Below are 18,306 nucleotides of genomic sequence, written 5' to 3'. Positions count from 1 at the left end.
CTGTGCTCAGGTTATCTTGGTGAAGGGGAAGGCTTGTACCTTAACTGTGTGTGTAACGAGGCATGGACAGTGTTCATCCTCTGTATAAAAAAGAAAAAAAAGGCATTATCAGACCGGAGTCGTCTGTGTAGTTGGAAACAGGATGGATCAATACCACTGGGGGGGGGGGGACTAAATGACTTCGTATGCAGCTGTGCTTGAGGAAGATGGTGTTGGAGAGTGGAACGCATGACGATGCTGCAGATCTCTTTATTCCAGTGAAAGAATTTAATTCAGGCTGTGGTCCATAATGCGTTAACGCCTTTTTTTTTTTGCTTGTGTGTCTAAATGTGTGTATCCGTTTTTGGCATATCTTCTTTCAGAAAGTGGAGCTGCTTTTAGGATCAATGCAGACACACTGTCCACACGCACACACACACACACACGTGCTTTTACACCCACTGTCTCATCTGTCAGTTGACAGTTTTCTCCAGCTCTGTGGGTTCTCTTTACAGCCGAGCAGATGGTGAACATTCAGAATGAAAGCGGATCCCGAGTCCTTTTGGATCTCCATCAATCTGCCAGGCTCTGGGACCGTCCTGCGTGGGGGCTCAGGTTCCTCAGCACTGACTTGAGCACATCCAGCGCTCTGACCAGAGCGCTGTACTCATGACCTTCCCTTCACCGTGCACATATGCCCCATTTACAGTGAGTGATACAGGACGTTACTTATCCCTGCACACATGGATGCACAACAAACAGGCTAAGTACGTGTAGCAATGATCGCCTCCTTTTCCCTGTCATTCTCTCCCTCTCTTTTGCCCTCCCTCAATCAAGTTTTGCTCTTCCTCATATTGAACCGCTTCAAAAAGAAAAGGAAGGAGGATGGGAAGAAAGAGGGTGTGGTGCTCTTCGGTGTCTGATTTGGCAATGTTCTTGCAAAAAAAAAAAAGCAAAAAATAAATGTAAAAAATCTGTTGGTGTTTGTGTTTCCGAACATCTCTGGCATCCGTTAATATGAAACCTGCTACCCGGTATGTCACCTAATTATGCATCGATGGCTCCACTGGCTTTTTACATGCAGACTCATGTTCCCAGAGTGCACTGGGAGTTGTGAGAAGTATTTTATTTTCAGATTCTGTCTGCAGAAAACTTCAGATGAAAAAAAAAAAAAAAGAAAACCCCCCAAACAAACATCAACAACAAGTCATTATTTATCCCAAATCAATCAAAGTATAAGAGCCAGTACCAGGCAACACCAGTGGGGGGCTCCACCTTGAAGGGAAAACCCCCCTCTGGTAATTAGTGCATCAGAGGCGAGATGATGGCTGAACTGTGTGGTCAGAGTAAATAATCAGCGTTGTCGAATGTCAACACGACCGGGCGGCTCCTTCACAGCGCTCGGTGTTGACATAACTGCTCTCTTATCTGAGAAGTGCAAAGCCCGGGCCTCGCAATAAAACGCCGTGCCAGAGCAAATACAGCAAAGGAGACAGAAGCCACAATCTCCAGCTCGCTGTGACACCGAGGGAACGCGTCACACGGCGCTACAAAGGCAGTGCCAGCATCGCTATAGCACGAAGCAATGCATCGATTTAGAAACGCTTGGACGGGGACAGCAGTGGTGACGCCATGTTGTCGGGCCACTCGGTGAGCTCATGAAAATAATCTCAGTAATCTGGATGAAGAACCTGCTCACGGTCTTCAATATGGCTGGAGATGAAGACGGGCGCGATTGAAGACGAGCTCAATCGCTGGAGTTTGCAGTTTATAATTAGCTCTACCGAGGTAATTTGTTTTTCCGTCCGTCTGTTAGCAAGATAACTCAAAAAGCTTTGGGAACGTTACCAGGAACAGATGATTACATTTTGGGGATGACCCAGAAGGGATCCTGGAGTCTGGATCACTTTGAAATTAACAGTAACAGTCAATGGAGCTTCAAAAAGATATCGATATCTTTATGGAATTTTGACACATTCATGTAGGGTGGGGGGGGCACTATCCTACCCCCGGATTTCATCCAGATCGGATCCAGAATGGAGTCAGTAAAAAAAAAACGTTACACTTTAACATTGAAAACGCCGTTTACGGATTCATAAACCTGTTACAAACACACATCAACTCTGATTCACTTTGACTTTTCATGGTTGGTGGATAAAGATACCAAGCACACTTTAGAATCCAGATCACCGTGTGGACGGTGTCAATCTAGTTATGAGGGGAACGTGGAGGTCTGCGCTCTCCGAGTGCTTTTGTAGTTCTCACTTCTTTGAGCGCGTGACAAACAGAGGGGAGAGGCAGCAGTGAAAGGAGGAGGCCGGTGGTTTGCCTTGTTTAAGTACCTTAAACAAATTTGTCACGTTTGCTATTTCCGGTGTCAAAACATTTCAGTAAGCGCTTTTCCCTTCATTGCCTGACATCACTTTAATAACTCGCCTTTATTCTCCTCCCCGCCCCCTCCGACTCGGCTTCCCCTCTTCCCCTTCATTATGGCCTCTGCCAGCTCTGCTACTCGTGAGAAGCTCTTTTGCTGCTGGCCTCCCATCGAGACGACGACACCCAGCTTTTTACAGACTGCATCCCTTCAGCGTTTCACTCATTTTTTTTTTAACCATGACTTGCTTGTCTTCCTTCCAGATTCCCCCCAAAATCTGGTCAGGCTTGTCAGATAATTTGAGGCTTTCTGGCCCAAATCGTAGTTGCTGACATGTTTTATGGCCGGGCGAGCAAAACGTACATTAAAGCAAAAAAGAGAGAGAGAAAAGCCAACATGTGCATTCGTGGGTTTTAAGTCCGTTCAAATGGTTACTGGATGCAAAAAGCAGGCGTGCTCTTGATCACGGTCAGCTGGAACGTATAAGATTTACATTTTTATGCTGCTATAATGGCCCGTGTCAGTAAGTGCACATGTGCGTGGGTGTGATTGAGGATGTGCTACGGCAAACAAAACCAGCAGCTGCAGCACATCTGTTAACGTCGATCAGATGCTGCGAGCTTCTCTTAACCCCCAACCGCAAGGCCTCCCTGCCTCCTACGCCGTTTGAATACGACCTGCAGACAAATACGGCACGAGAGGAGAGGACGCAGCGTGACTGTCCACTGTGTCCCGCCCGTCCACCGTCCCAGTGGACTATACATGTGAGGACTTGCAGAGCAGATTGATGACTGTAATTGTAACTGTGCAGCCAACCCACAACACAGACGAGCCATGAGCAGTTGATCAACATGATATCCGCCCCGCCCTCCCTCCCATCTCCCGGTTTGACCTTGAATATGTGCCTTCTTTTTTTTTTTTTTTTTACTCCTAGCCGTTAAAGCCTACATCAGGCTAACCAGCTGGAGAGGAGAGGCTTTTTTATTTATGGCTGTCCTGCTCCACGTTACGCTTCATCCGCTCATGTCCGGGCGAGGATGACCCCCTCTCCTCTGTGCAGATTGCAGGAAATGCTCCTAATTGTGCTCATCTCTGCTCAAGTGCTCTGCTTGCAGATGTCGAGCAGGCTCCGGTTGGCATTCCATGGATGACCGGTGCCAGCAGTTGCGGGTGGGGGGGGGGGCATAACTCAACTTGAAAGTCCAGTTTGTCACTTCATAAAATAATCTACTGTGCGATTTCAGCTGACCTTGTGCGGGCTTGGAAATGTCGGCCGCTACGGCGGGGAAGAAGGTGGCTATCGGTTTGGAGCGTTGCACTTCTGGCTAAAGAGGCTTTGCAACAACAGAAGTCAAGGGTGTGTGCACATATTATACAGTGTGTTCTTTGCAAGGTAATACAGTATGCAGTTCGGCCTTGGCGGCGCAGGTGCCTTTCCTCCCCTTGTCTGTAGGTTATCAGAACAAAAAATGATTGCATTTGTCTTGGCCAACACTACAAGAATGAAACATTTCTCCTTTGTCCCCCCCTTTTGTGAACCAGCAGCAAATTATATTCAGGGTTGCAGAAAGACCTTGGGCCTTTGCTGGCGTGGCGGCTTTTTGACTCCGCTATCTGCACCATTCTGTCTCTGCACCTCTGACAGGCTGCATAAGACGGAGAGAACCCAGAGCCGGGAGCTGCCTTCTGTTTCTCTCTCACACACACACACACACACACATCATTTCAGGACTTTATCATATTACAGGCCAATCCAAGAGACCCAAGTTCAGCAGCAGCAGCAGCCTAAGCCAGGCCCCCGTCATATCCAGCACTGCTCCCCGTGACCTAGAGGAGGCGCCGGGCCACAGATGGAGAAGGGAGGGAGAGAGGATGGGAGGACGGGAACGGGACATTCCGACAAGCCACGGTTGCCAGTCGAATGCTGGGATGCTGATTTATGGGGGTTCTGATAAAGGGAGGGGTGAACCTGTGACTCTCCATAAAACAAGACGTTCATTACCGTCCCAGGCCTCTGGAGAACCGACGGATGAAAACGAGCAGAGAAAGCAGAGAGCGAGCGGGATCGGAAGCCGCTTTTAAAAACCCGAAGATGAAGAGAAAGTGTTTCCATTTTGAAGCGTGCGGGTGACGGCAACTGAGAGAAGAGACTGGGAGGACAGAAATATGGAGCTGAGCAGCGGGGGGTGGGGGGAGTAGGCAGGGTAATCGAGGGATGATGGAGAGGGTGTGAGGACGGAAAGGGAAAACTGAGACGGGGAATGAATGATGGGGCTCGAGGTACAGCACAGGGAGAAGGGGGGGGGGGAAGGGAAGCCGGCAGGCAAAAATCTGCCCCAGTGAATCGAGCCGCTTCCAGATTTACGTGGTGTTGGGGGGTATCCTTGCACATCAACCAGAGGAGATGGGGAGACTCAAGCAGCGCGAACGCTGTGTGTTTATCTGTGTCTGCACTGCACGCCGCTTTTATTCTCCAGCCCCGCGCCGTTCACCTCATCTTCCCCCCCTTAGCAAACGGACTTCCATGCGGCGAGGTTAACATCCACCAACATCCAAAAGGCCGCTTCTGCTTCGCCTGTCTACCCAGCACCCACTGGCTGAGAGGTTTGGACCACCCAGGACTGCGGGTGCTCAAAGAATCTGCTTTGATGTGGCACAAGCACATGGGGTGCAATCTTGGCTAAACACACTCGCAAAAAAAAAAACAACACACAGTTTTACTGCCTCCGGAGCCGCGCCATTACTTCTCGTCGCTGGAGCAGTGGGATGCTCGAGGAGAGAGGCGGCCGGGTCACCCTGAGGGGGGGGCTGCCTAGCCGAGCCACATCTCAATTAACCAATAAAGTTCAAAGGTTAACAGGGGACTAGTTAAAGAGAATAGTGCTGATCATTTGTTTTATTCTGCCCCCCCCCCCCCCATGTCCGTGTGCGTGACCTGGCGAGCTGTTCTCTGGCTGCGTCGGCGGGAACATGGCACGCAAGCCGCCGTTAGTCACCCATCCATCCCCACCCCCACGGCCAGAACACATAACCCAAATGGATTTTAACACAGACCAGTCATCAGCTGTAAAACATCCCAGATCCACGTGAGGCTTCCAGCGGGAACAAGAGAACCATGAAAGTCCCATGTTTGATTCCGGAAACTGAGACACCTGTGTGAGAGAATGTTCAAAAGTCGAAGGCGGTTACTTTTTCATCGCTAACTTGGCTAATTCCTTGTTCACTTCCTCATACTTGGTCCCACAGACGGGTTTTAATGGGAGCCAAATGGGACGTCTGCTGGCCTGTTGGAGGCTCTGTTAAACACCGTCATGTTAAATTATGCCAGGCTACGCGGCTTTTGACAATATGCCCCGGGCAGAAAGTGTTTGCAGCTTCACAGGACGGTGGGGGGGGGGGGGGGGGCATATAAGGGGGCATGTTGGAGTGAAGGCCATAACAGTTTAAGTTCCGGCGTGGCTGATTGAGCTCTGTGCGTTCCTGTGTAAACGTGGAAGAGAGAGAGAGAGAGAGAGAGAGAGAGGGGGGGGGGGGGGGGGTCTGGGATGTCAGGATGCAGTTTGAGGGGTTGAAGGACTCCCCTGTTGAATGTGAAGCCCAGGAGGATTCCTCCCCACTTCCTCTTTCCTCCTCCTCCCTTATTCCCTGCCCCCGTACACTCATCTCTTCCTCTGTGAGATCCACAATGCTGGGAAGAAATGTGTCATTAACAGGGGAGACCAAAATAATGTTTATGGGCTCGAGCAGCACTGAAATAATTTTCCATATCAGTGCAACTACACGGGTCCTGTGGGGGGAGTAAATCTGATGTTCTCCTCTTTGTGCCAGTTGGGAAACATCATGGGAAAGAAATCAGATAGGATGGTTAGAGCAACTGCCTGACGCAGCTGTCGGCGTGCTCTTTATTTTTCTGTTTGGGTGTTTCTATCACCACTAGTATTAGTATTGATAAAGTAAAATACTGATGAACAAGATGACGCTTAGGAATAAGACATCCTGGAATTCGTGCCCGGTCCGTGGGAAACTGCACTGGTCTGGTGTAAAGAAAGGACTTGTATTATGTTGTGATCATTCTAATTCTCATACAAAGGATAAAATGGGAGAAATTAAAACCAGATTGAAGTTATTTTGTTCTGTGACGCTGCTTTTCTTAAAGCTGTGTTGTGGGAGTAGGGAATGTGAGTGTGAGTGTGTGTGTGTGTGTGGGTGGGTGTAAAAAAGAAGGGTAATGGGCCTTGAGCTCATTTGTCCTGGTCTGGTCCTGTTGCTGTTTCAAATCTGTCCTCCCACCTCCTGTGTCCCAGCATGGAATGTCTGCATGTTCTCCATAGATGAGACCCGTGACTCAGCAAAGTGCAGCGCTTTCACATGGCGCTGTCCTAAACACGCCTCCAAATGACAAATCCAGATGTACCAGATGCTAATTTTACCTTAGCATGAGCCACACATCCCTACCCTTTGCCTGAGGCTTAAACTCTTCAACTCTCCCCAAACTACCCCCCCCCCCCCCCTCTGTATCCTTGATCTACTAGAATATACCTGGGCATTGTACGGCCCTTTGGATGACTCTGACCTGCCCTTGTAAGGTTAATTGGAAATTACAAAATAAATTGTTTTTTTATTTTACCTCATGCATGGACTGAAACTGCATTCAGTGACAGTTCAATATGATTCATCTTTCAATGACAATGTCGTGATGTCTGTAGGTTGCTAAGAACCTTCACACAACTTTGCAACAGTATATTAAACTCAAAATGTGTCTTAGAGTGAATGTGACTGAAAATGTTCACTAATGTGAGTCACAAATGGTAAAACATCCACATTTATTTTACCATTGTTTTGAGAAATGTAATTGAATAAATTACATTTTATTGCTTAATTATAACATATACTCTTACGAGCTTGTCAAAACTATGCTATTTACGGCGTTTTAATGTAAAGAAACACAATTAATTTTACAGTATGTAGAATGGAGTTCAGCCTGGCCCTCCGGAATATTTTCTGTTTCCCATGTGGCCCTATGGAAAAAATAATTGCCTACCCCTGTACTAGACGCACACCTTCATCAGCACCGTGTCCAAAATGCCATTTCCTTGGAAACAAATGAGCGCCTGTAAAACGCCTCTTTAGCAGATGCTCTTTTGGGACAGCGCTATCTCTTTCTTCTGGCCGTCCCTTGCTTGCTTCCTCACACCAGCGTTTGCACGAGTGGTGGGATTAGTGGCGGAGGTCCATTTTGATTCGTCTCAGATGATTTTTTTGGGGCAGCTTTATGAATAATGAACTGTGGAAATCTTGCGGTGAAAAGTCCGCGTGCGGGGGAAAGCAGGCCTGGACGTGGAACACAGGAAACTTGCCTTGCTGTGTCAAAAGTTGATAATTGTTCAGACTTTGAAGAAGGGGTGAGAAAAGAGAATAGATTTAGTGAAACATATATTGGTGGGATGTGTGTGCGCTCTTTGACATTGCTCCACCTCCGCTAGAACAAAACACCCCTCAGAGATACGTTCTCTTCTCTTCATTGTTTGCGTTCAGGCTCCTTGCCAAACCAGGACGAGCCAGTTTGACTAATTTGTTTAGGATTAGAATCTTTATCATCATGTCAACTTGTGTGTTGTATAAACAGCTGGGCAAAGTGGGCGGGGTGCCTCGACTGACCTCCCCTAGTCAATTTTATTTGCATAAAACAATTCTCAGAATCCCTTTCACCCTGCCATTGCTTCAATCGCGAGGGAGCGTCTGACCACGAGGCCAATCTGCAAACACACAGCCTGGCACCATTTGCATACACAATTGTGCACACACACTAAGGGCTGACATATGCTGAGCCACACACACACACACACACACTCCCACACTCTGATGCTCTTTCTCTCTCAAAGTTTCTCGCAGTCTCTCGCACCCTCATCTTCACTTGCAGTCTGAAGTCTTGCCCCTTGTCCTTCCTCAGAATGTTGCCCTGAAGTGAAGACAATCTTTCTCAGCCTCTTCCTCCATCCATTTGTCCAACTGCTTCTCCCACTCCCTCTCCTCTTCTCCCACCCCCGCGTGGACCGCATCAACTTAACTCACTGCGCTGGCACGCAGTGTGGAGAGTGTCGGAGGCTTGCGCTGCTGGCACTTTACCCCACCCCTGCACTGGGCCCGGTTCCAGGACCGGACCGCCTGCTTCTGATCAGACCAGCCTCCTTCTCGAGAAGCAGAGGTGGGGTGGGGGCGACTCAGTCAATCCCACCCAATCGACTACCTACTAACCCAAAAATACAATGTCAGGGAAGGAGTTTATAAAGCAGGGGCCACACAGCTACAGTTGTTTTCGAAGTTCGGAAGAATTTGGCTGCCAGTTGCGCTAATCTTTTCAAGATGACTGACTTTTTGAAGGAAACCCCCCCCCCCGTCCCCGTCCCCGTCTTTGGTCATCATTTGAAATTCCTTCTGCGTTTTATTGTAAGGAAGTTGACGCTGGGTTAGTCTAGCGGCCCTCCAGGGTAGTGTGTGCAAGTCTGTCTGGGTGACGCTGGTGTGCACATTTGACTAGTCGAATCCAGCTTCCCTTGTGCCACTAGAGACGGTTCAAGAAGGTTAGTTGCGTGTTTATGACTGAATATGTGTCTGTGGAAAGTCTGGCTGGCTTCGTCCTGAGCGTCTGAATTCCTGGGCAGAACATGAAGCTCCATCGGTAGGAAAGTTTGATGGGAAAGCCACTGGAGTGGAAGTGAAACCTTCCAACAGACACCCCGCTCAATATGTTTTCACTTGGTAAGTCAAGATTCACTTTTGCCTACTTTCTCGTCTCCCCTGCTTTTAAGATCATTTATTTCCCGAGTCAAGTGTTTAAAGCAGAATCAGATGGGAGGGGTGCTCATTTGTTCGTGGACTTGACAGATGGAGTTTGTACGCGTGTGTGCGCTTGTTGTGAAATGTCACCGGGCCTGGCTGCCACATGGCATTGACCGCTGACTGTGCGTCCTCAACTGGCTTGAGCTCATTCACTCTTAGTGTGATGGGAAGTGTTAAAAGAGGAGTGAATTTCCAGGTCTCTTGGCATTTCTTCCTCTCCGACTCTCCCCTTTCTGCCGGTTGCTGATCACTGAGCTGTAGAGAACAGGTTGATGGAGTTCCTGCAATTGTCTCCCTCAACCGTCCCTCTTCTCTCGTCAACATCCCTCTCATCTCTTGTTGTCTGTCTGGTGTCCTCGTCCAGAGACGACACGTCCATCCGTCCCTTCAGGCCACTGGCTGCAGATAAGACAAAGACTACCGTGGCTCACTTTTCAAAAGCAGACAAGGAAATATTTATGCGCGGGGAAATAATTGCACCATATCTTTTCTTGGACAAAAGTCCATCTGAGTGTGTGTACTTGTGTGCACATGCACGCGCTTTGTGTGTTAGAAGTAGATATGAATGGGTTTATATTTCACCAGGAAGAACTTTGGATCTGAATCCCATGGTGTGGGTGCGTTCCTTTTGTCGTCTCATCACTTACATGAATCACTTAATATAATATAATTTCATAAATCTTTGTTAAAACAACAAGCTTGCCCTCACAGCCACGGGCGAGGCTGCTGATCAGGTAAGATTAGTGCCCCAAAAATGGCGACGCTTCCTGGACCTCATTACCTGTCAGCCCAACAAATTAAACCAGATTGAATTGCCAGATGCACAGCAGCTTGGGTGGGGTTTCAAGGTAGGTTGGGTGGGCTGCTGTTGCTAAGCAGCACTGACCATCTTCATCTGCACCACTGCTGCCATAACGGCTAGCATTCAGCCTCCCTTGCCTCAGGCGCTGTTTCTCGTTTTGTTTCTATGACAACCGGGCCTTCATTCTCCCTGCTCTGCCTCTCACTTGGTGCCCGCCACAGGAGCCTCTGGCTGGGCCAGCGTTAGTGTTTTCCTCAAACTGGACTCCTTTGCTTAACTCCCAAGATTAAAACTATGGACGACCTCCAATTTAAGAGGTTCTGGGGATGATTGAATGTCCCATTTCCATATTTGTACATTTGTAAACTTGCTTGAGAGAACTTCAGCGATGAAGATGGGGTTTCCTCATTCCGACGCGCCGCTCTCCTGTGCTGGTCAAGAACTGATTTCCTTACGCACCAATACAATTACACTGCTTGCACCAAATTTTTAAAAGTGAGAATTCAATGTTTTTTTGATGCAGGCAGGGAAAACACACACCTTTTACAAGGAGCCGGGGGGGTAGCGGTGGCAAGCTCCTTGTATCTGTCGCAATTTATTAAGCTGCTAAATAAACAGCTGGCGCGAGTCTGGCGCTGGCGCTGCAACACGTTGGCCCTTTGTTCCGCGGCGTCTGCTGTGTGCTTTTTTGTTGGCACGCAAATTGAAATTGACCCAACGCAGCCCACTTAATAACATCTATACTTTCTCCACAACACCTCTGGTTCATTAGGCTTGAAAAGTGTTTTTGGGAGGGCGTTGCACAGAATCTGATGACTTCAGCCTCTTTCGGAAAGCTCGTTGGAAGGGCCAGACTATTGCACCTTGATCACACCTCGCCGTTCCCTGTAAACACCACGGAGGTGCAATACCACGTCATGGTTCTGTCTCTCGGCTGGGACTGGAGACTAGTAGCAGTGTCCAGCCCACTGTCTGTGTCAATGGAGTTAGATGGATATTTTAATGGAATATCATTTGTAGGGGAGCAGAGTTTACGATGCCATCGTTGCTTTGTTGGGCGTACATAAGAGAAATACGGGGACTCGGGTGGCACCATTCAAAGTATTTTTAGTCTAGAAAATGCATTTTTAAATCAATAAAATTATGACAATCATGGAAATGTAAAAAATCTATGCATACTCCCACGATCTAGCGGAAAATCTGCGATATATAAATACATATAATCCACGGAAAGTGAACCGCGATATCACGAGGAACGATTCTATGGCCGTCTTTCCACTACGAAATGCCAGCAATGCTCAACTGCACTTCGGTATCAGGGACTTTTCCAGAGTTCCATGCCACTCAGTCCAACACACACCTCTTGGGAATTGCTCACAAACCATCTAATACAGGAAATAAACAATAAAAAAGAAATGAAGAAAGAAATGGTGCTAAAGTAGCTTAGCTGTCGGAGTATGAGGTTGAAGGATATGTGCATCGTAGTAATGACACAGAAGCGACTCTCTCTGACCAATCAGTTTTCCGCTGTATCTCATCTGATGTTTTATTACTTTTTGAGTACATTATCGAAATATCCATTACCATCGGCCATTATGTTTTTGAAACTCTCCACTGCCATCTTGTGGACATAATAATATCAACATAAAGGACACATGGAAGTATGTGGGTGTTGACTAGATTTTTTAAATGGACACGTTTATTTTCGTACATCATAAATGAGGCTTTACTCTATTAAAAGCTTTCACACTGTCAATCAGTGTCTCTCTCTTACCCTTCATGCCTCTCTCTCTCTCTCTCTAGGGTGAGGCTGTTAATAATTCAGGAGGATTATGTGATTTGTGTGAGCTGGAGGCACAGAGGAAAGCTAAGGGTTCCTTTGGGTAACAATGTGAAGGGTGGTGCCACACAGGAGACCTGGGTGTCTCCCTTATGATGGGAACTGGATTGGTGCCTAGAGAGCATGCAGGCCAAAATCCAGCCTCCAGTCCCCGGAGGCTGCCACCTTCCACTCCACAGAGGCCTGCCAGAAAGGGGGGAGGCAGGGTCGAATGTGGCAGTGGAGAATGAAGAAGAGTAGGTTGGCCTGGAAAAGAGGAAACATTTCATTTTCAACATGTGTTATACCAGACAACACGGAAAACAAATGCCTAAGACTAAAAAAAGGAACATCACTCATTGCGCTTAACTTTAATTTTAGGAGCCATTTTGGTGGAAGTGATAAATGAGCTGAATACAAAGGAAGCTGCCATTGTTTTTATCCATGCGCTTATGAAAGACCATCAAGTACACACACACACATACATGCACACAAGGCACACACGGCCTTGGGTCTAAGGTAGTTTTTGAGGTGTTCTGTAAATTCGGGGACTGCGGTGTGTAAAGTATGACAGATGTTTCAGTATGTGTGCCAAAATGCATGTCAATGTCTGTTGAAGAACATGTGCAGTGCGTGTGTGTGTGTGTGTGTGTGCACGCATGTGTCGTGAGCCATAGATCGTTGGGTGCAGAAGCGAGGGGCAGGCTGATGGGTTTATCCCAGCTGTCAGAGATGTGCTCAGTCAATGCGGGGCTGATTAAGACTTCTACACCACAAAAGGATCGATTCATGTTTGCACTGAGTCATGCTTGAAGAAAAATCTAATCAAACGGCGTGCCTTACCTTTTTTGTTTTCACACGCAATATATGTGTGTGTGGGGGGGTTGTGCAAGTGCACGTGCATGTATGCGCTCACGCAGGTATCATTGTGCATATGCATGAGACTTCATGGGTGGAAGTAATTGTACAAAAAGCCGGCCCACTGGACCATTTCTTCAAGAGCTCTGCCGGGCGGGCGATGGGAAGGGCATTGAAGCATCGGTTAATCAGTGTGTTTTCTCCGATTGGCCCAGCAATGCATAATGGACAACCCCCCCCCCAGTCACACGGCTGCTGCTACAAATGGTCAATTACTCATCGTGGTCTTGTTGAACATACAAGTTCAGGCAGCCAGGGACAGATTGCCCTGCTGGTGCCGTCGTTATGGGGAAGAACAAAGCAAAGCAAAGGCATGTGCCACAAGGAGCCGCGGACACAGGGAGATAAAATCTAGGGTACCGCCGCTCATCGAGACGAGCCACTGGCGGTTAAGGGGAGGAAAGGGCCACTGTGATGAAACAGAGTGAGGAAGGAGCTGCAGCAAAATCCCAACACAGAAGAAAGAGGAAGAAAGTGGGAGTGCTGTGTTGCTCTCTATTATCCAATGAAAGAAAGAAAGGCAGAGGTATGAGGCGGAGTCGAGCCATGAGAGAGATCGAGGGCACGGAAGTGAGCGATGGAGAGCACAGGATAATGGAGGGAGGGAGAGAAATTGAGAAAGGGACACTGGGGAGCAGGAGCAAAAGTGTGTGAGAGCGCGAGGGAGGGAGCCTGAGAAAGTGTGTACTCAGCTGTGAGATGAGACCTCTGTCTGCCCGTGGGGGGGGGGGGGGGCTGTTGACTGCCGTCAGAGAGGGAGGGAGAGTCTCACACTTGTTCCCTCACACACACACTCGCTCTCACCCAGTCACCCCCCCCCCCCCCATCCCAAGGCAGCGATCAATCCTGCTCGGCTTCGCGGTTCCATCTCGAGGGCCAGTGGGTTACATCTTTCCATGTCAACCTCCAGATCTGATGCCGTTCCTTTTCTTTTTTTTTGGGGGGGGGGGGGGGGTCACACTTATTTTCACTGTGAAAAATGTGCTCCTCTAATTCTAATCATGCTTCTCTCTGTGGCAATGCAGGCAGTGGACTGATGGGAAATTCCTCCGCCTCCTTCATGGGGACCTTTCTGGCCAGTAGTTTGGGAACCCCTCCTTCCCATCCGTCTCACCCTTCCCGGCCGCCGTCCTCGCCGTCCTCACCCTCTTTCCGTGGTGGACCTCACTCCAGCGGCTCTCAAATCTGGTTTCCTCACTCGCATGAAGGTACCACAAATCACACGCGCACACCCACACTTAACCCCCCCCTCCGCTGACTCCGTCTGTCTGGAGGAGACACCCGCATCTTGGTGGCATCTCAGGGTGTATTGTTAACACTGATAGTGTGTATTTGTAGGTTGCGGTTAGGGCTCGACCAAAGCATGGTTTGTAATCATCTAATCATCTCCCACCCTTTTATTTTGTGAACCTAAAATATAGGCCAAGGTCAAAAGTTCAGCCGAGGAATTTTGCGGCATTCGATTCACATCAGCAAGAATGCCAGTCAGGACCGTCTGAAGCAGCACATGTGAATGTGGGCCACTAAAAAGTTGCAGTGATTGCACAGCTTTCAGCTGGTATCTCCATCACAGTTTTAATATGGTGCCCCCCCCCCCAACACACAGCAGTAAAAAAGCTGCACTACAAACACACATGCACAGTCAGGAAAAAAAATAAACGCGTATGCACTCAGTTCCGCTCATTTCTGCTTCAGATACAAGCAGGAAATTAAAACCGAATAAAAGTAGCAGATTAACTTGGTGCTTCAGGAAATAAAACGTTGTGGGCTAGAGCCCCCTGGCCTCCAAATAAAGAGTCTTCTCTATGACAACTTTGTTTACTTTGTTTATGCTGGACAAACCAATGGCGGCGTAACGGCGCTCCACTATGTGGTCTTATATAAAATTCTAGCCTTCCACAAGCAAAAGAGGCTTCAGGTGTGTTTCACATATAGCATCTGTTGCTGGGTAGATTTAAATCTTAGGATGCAGCGTTTGTATGGAAGTCAAAAAGCTACGGGCGGATCTTGTTGAAATTTTCAGGGAATGTCAAGAGAAGATTTAATTTTGATTGAATTGATGATCCAGAAGAGAACCTGGATTCTGGATCACTTTGACATTTTTGTTTCTAAATTTGTTCCTCAATAGCTTGGTTGATTATTGACCGAGGTCTATGGAATTGACACAGTCATGTAGGGTGGGGGCTTCTATTTCACCCCCGAATTTCATCTGGATTGGATCCAGATTGCAGATATTATATATATTTTTCTAAAACATGGGGGTACACTTGCGTTTTGGCCTACTTTACATTTAATATTAGAGATGGAGATTTCTAACAAGCGTCGTCTTATAGCTGAGTCGATTCCCCATCGGAGCAGGTCAATGGATTTGTTCTCTCTTTAATATCTGAGGTGACAGATCCAGTTGAAATCGGGGTACATTTTTGTTCAATTGTGTTTTTGGACACTTTCAATGATATCTCTCTCATTACAAAAGAGGTTCTGTTTCTTCTGCCTTTACCAAGACGCTGTGGAATTAGTAGAGGACAAACAGATTTGTTGTATCTTCAAAAGCTCTGTATCTATAGATCCAGAAGAAACCGCCATGACTGAAAGTGTTCTTTTAGTGAATAACTTCTAAACTAATAATGATTTCAATGTGAATCCAATTGCTAACGGTTTGTTACCACGGTTAAGGAATCTAAAAGAGATAAAATAAATGCAGGACAATATTCATTTGTGTCAATCACAATACGGGGGACTGGGGTGCATGGCGGCGGTTTTCTAGACCTTCCTAGGCCTGTGGGGGGGGTGGGTGCTACGTGTCCTCAGACTCCTTTCTAATCGATGGCGAATCGGTTTCGTGATGGTGACTGATGTTGGTCGGGCAAAGTGCAACTGAGATTCTGCTTTTTGATTGTGTCGAGCCATTGAGAGCCCTCCCCTCACCACATGCTCACGGCAGTGGACAGCTCTCACCCCCCCCCCCCGGACTCCAGATCTCTTTAAACAAACACAGAGACTGGAGGACACTTTCCCTCAAAAGTCCGAATCATCTGTTTCTTTTACCTTATACTGTGTCTCAGGGTTTCATTGTCAAAGATTCTCTTCTTGTGGAAAGGTAGAATAATATTAATAAGAATGATGATGATAATGCCGAGCCTAATAAAAGTAATGGAGGTGATTATGACTGGGATTATTACTCAGTTGGCAATGGAGGCCATTATCTCTATTGCGGTTTAATTGCATATAACGCACTAAGAGCATGATTGAATCCAGACTGTTCATCAACCGCATTCAGCTGTTCCCTCCTCAAGATAATTGCATATTGTCTTTTTCCTGTTTTGCATAAAAAGCAAGTCATCAAAAATGAGCGGCACAATTACCCCGGCTCTCGCCTCTTCTCTCCGGGAGTCAGCAGAACCCCACCGGCAGCAGAGCGGGCTCTGACTTGCGTGGGCATGTGTCGGCACATTAACGCGTCACTTGTAACCTTAAAGATATTCCTCTCTTTCACAACTGTGTGTTTTTTTGTTTTAAACATCTGTTTACATGGAAATCCAAGTGGATGTCCCGGTGCGGAATGTCTCTCTGCTGCTGATGGGAAGGTTCCGCCTTACAGCGAGAAGCATCCCGGCTCCATTTCCTTGTCTGTGCGGAGTTTTTATGTTCTCGGTGGGTTCCCTCCGGGTTCTCCGGCTTCCTCCCGCATCTCCAAAAAACATGCAGCTTAGGTGAACGGTGTTAGAGCCCTGTGATGAGCTGGTGTCTCATCCATGCTGTATCCCAGCCGGGATCGGATCCCAAGTGTGGCTACAGAAGAGACGACTGGGATCGGAATTTACGGAATTTTGTTAGATCTGCACCAAAAACTGCTTCTTTATTAAAGCAAACGATTTAAATGATGGATCAAAGTTCGGCGTCAAGGGGTCGGTAGTTGTGTTTCTAACTCAGCCTGCATCAACGCGGGCGTAGCGGCGGCCGTGAGCCGAGTCTGTTCGGCGAGGGTACAGCTGTGTCTGCAGGCCACATGTCGATCAGAAGCTCGATCAGAATGAGACATTAATCGAGCGCATCGCCACATGAAAGTGTTTCTATGGTTCTTCTGATGGAGATAACTTGAGCAGGGGGTCGGGGGGTCGGTGAATTCGGTGCAGTAAACCACGATTGGGTTGTGTGGATTGAAATGGTTTCTTCCGTTTCGGTTCTTTCTTCAGATTGGTTGCCAGACACAAGTCACCGCAATTGTGTGGGCCCACACATGGGATTGTCTTTTGTTCACGTGCTGAAATGCATTAAAAGCCCCCCCCCCCCCCCCCCGCTCCTTTGATTTATTTTGATGTGTGAATGAACCCCACTTAAATCAAGTGAATGGGGGGGGGGGGGGGGAAGGAAAAAGAAAAAACTGACCAAGATGAAAAAGTAAAAGTGAAACCTGCGGGCTGGAGTCCAGCTGGCCGGAGTCCAAAGGACATCTTACGTTATGCAAAAACAATCTTACTCTCATATCTGTCAACACATAGAGACACACACACGCATGCACATGCGCAACTTCACGCACACACCTGTCTAATCCACTTCTGTTTGATTCGCCTTTCCAAGTCCGTCTTCGGTTGTCCATCTTTCCTTCTGTTAGCAGTATAGCTAGCTTTTTATTTTGCTGCACCCCCCCCCCCCCCTCAACCCGTTCTCTCCTCCACGCTCCTGCCTCTTTCATTCTCTCTCTTGCTTACTCGCGCCAGCCTCCATCCTTTCCTTTCAATTAGTCAAACCTGAGGAGATCCGCCACAGCGCTGCCCCACCTCCGCCGAAAACACCTCCTCCCTTTCTGCCAGATGAGGGTTCTGTCACTTCTTCTCAATTAGCAGACCTGACAGGCAGCTCGCCTGCTCCTCCTCTCCCGTTGGTCGTCCTATGCCACGCCCCCCTCCGTCCCCGGAGACGATATGCGATTGAACATTCATATTATTATGCCTTTCAGCCAAAGGTTTAAGGAACTCAGAAGCAGCTGCACAGGTTGGCGTTTTTCCGAGCAGGTGTTAGAGGGGTGGGGAGGAAGAGGGACGGGGATGATCCTGTGCTTGTGCTGCAGTGAAACAAAACACTCTTGTCATCTGATTCCAATTCAGCAGGCTGCCTTAATTCTCTCCTGCCTCTGGGTGCCGTTCTATATCCGGCCCCCTTCTTTGTCCTCCCCGTCGGCCTCCGTCTCTCGACCCGCCACGCCACGCCGAGAGGAATACCTTTTCAAACTGCTGGATATCCTTCCCTGGGTGCAGCTCTGTTCTGCCTTTCAGCCCAGTTCCACCTGCGGAAAGGCGCGCACCTTGCTGCGGACTCCCCTCTTCCTCTGTGCCGATGAAGACTTGGTTTATGTGCATCAGCGTATGTCAGCAGACTGTACTAAGACCCTGCTCACGCCGTCTGCTGCAGCAGCCTCCCTTGTCCTGGGCAGATTAATGGCTGAATGGGCGCCGCCGTGCCCAGCGCCCCCCCCCCCCCCCTCCACTCTTGCCACCCCATTGGAGGGCATGCTGAAACTGAGCGGGTTGGCATTATCGGGCACAGCCAGACCACGCTGTGAAAAGGGATTAC

The 18,306-nt window shown here is 48.3% G+C and overlaps 1 protein-coding gene across 1 annotated transcript in view; it reads left to right on the top strand.

Moving 5' to 3' along the window:
• LOC137905743 (BAH and coiled-coil domain-containing protein 1) overlaps positions 1–18,306 on the top strand; it is a 53,250-nt gene that overhangs the window by 8,821 nt on the left and 26,123 nt on the right. The window contains exon 2 of the mRNA XM_068749995.1: positions 13,758–13,940. Coding sequence (XP_068606096.1) covers positions 13,758–13,940 — 183 coding nt within the window. The remainder of the gene's footprint in view (positions 1–13,757; positions 13,941–18,306) is intronic.

This window comes from Brachionichthys hirsutus, chromosome 16 (genome assembly GCF_040956055.1).
Source record: "Brachionichthys hirsutus isolate HB-005 chromosome 16, CSIRO-AGI_Bhir_v1, whole genome shotgun sequence".
NCBI classification, from domain to species: domain Eukaryota; kingdom Metazoa; phylum Chordata; class Actinopteri; order Lophiiformes; family Brachionichthyidae; genus Brachionichthys; species Brachionichthys hirsutus.
This window is presented reverse-complemented; position numbering and strand designations above follow the sequence as displayed.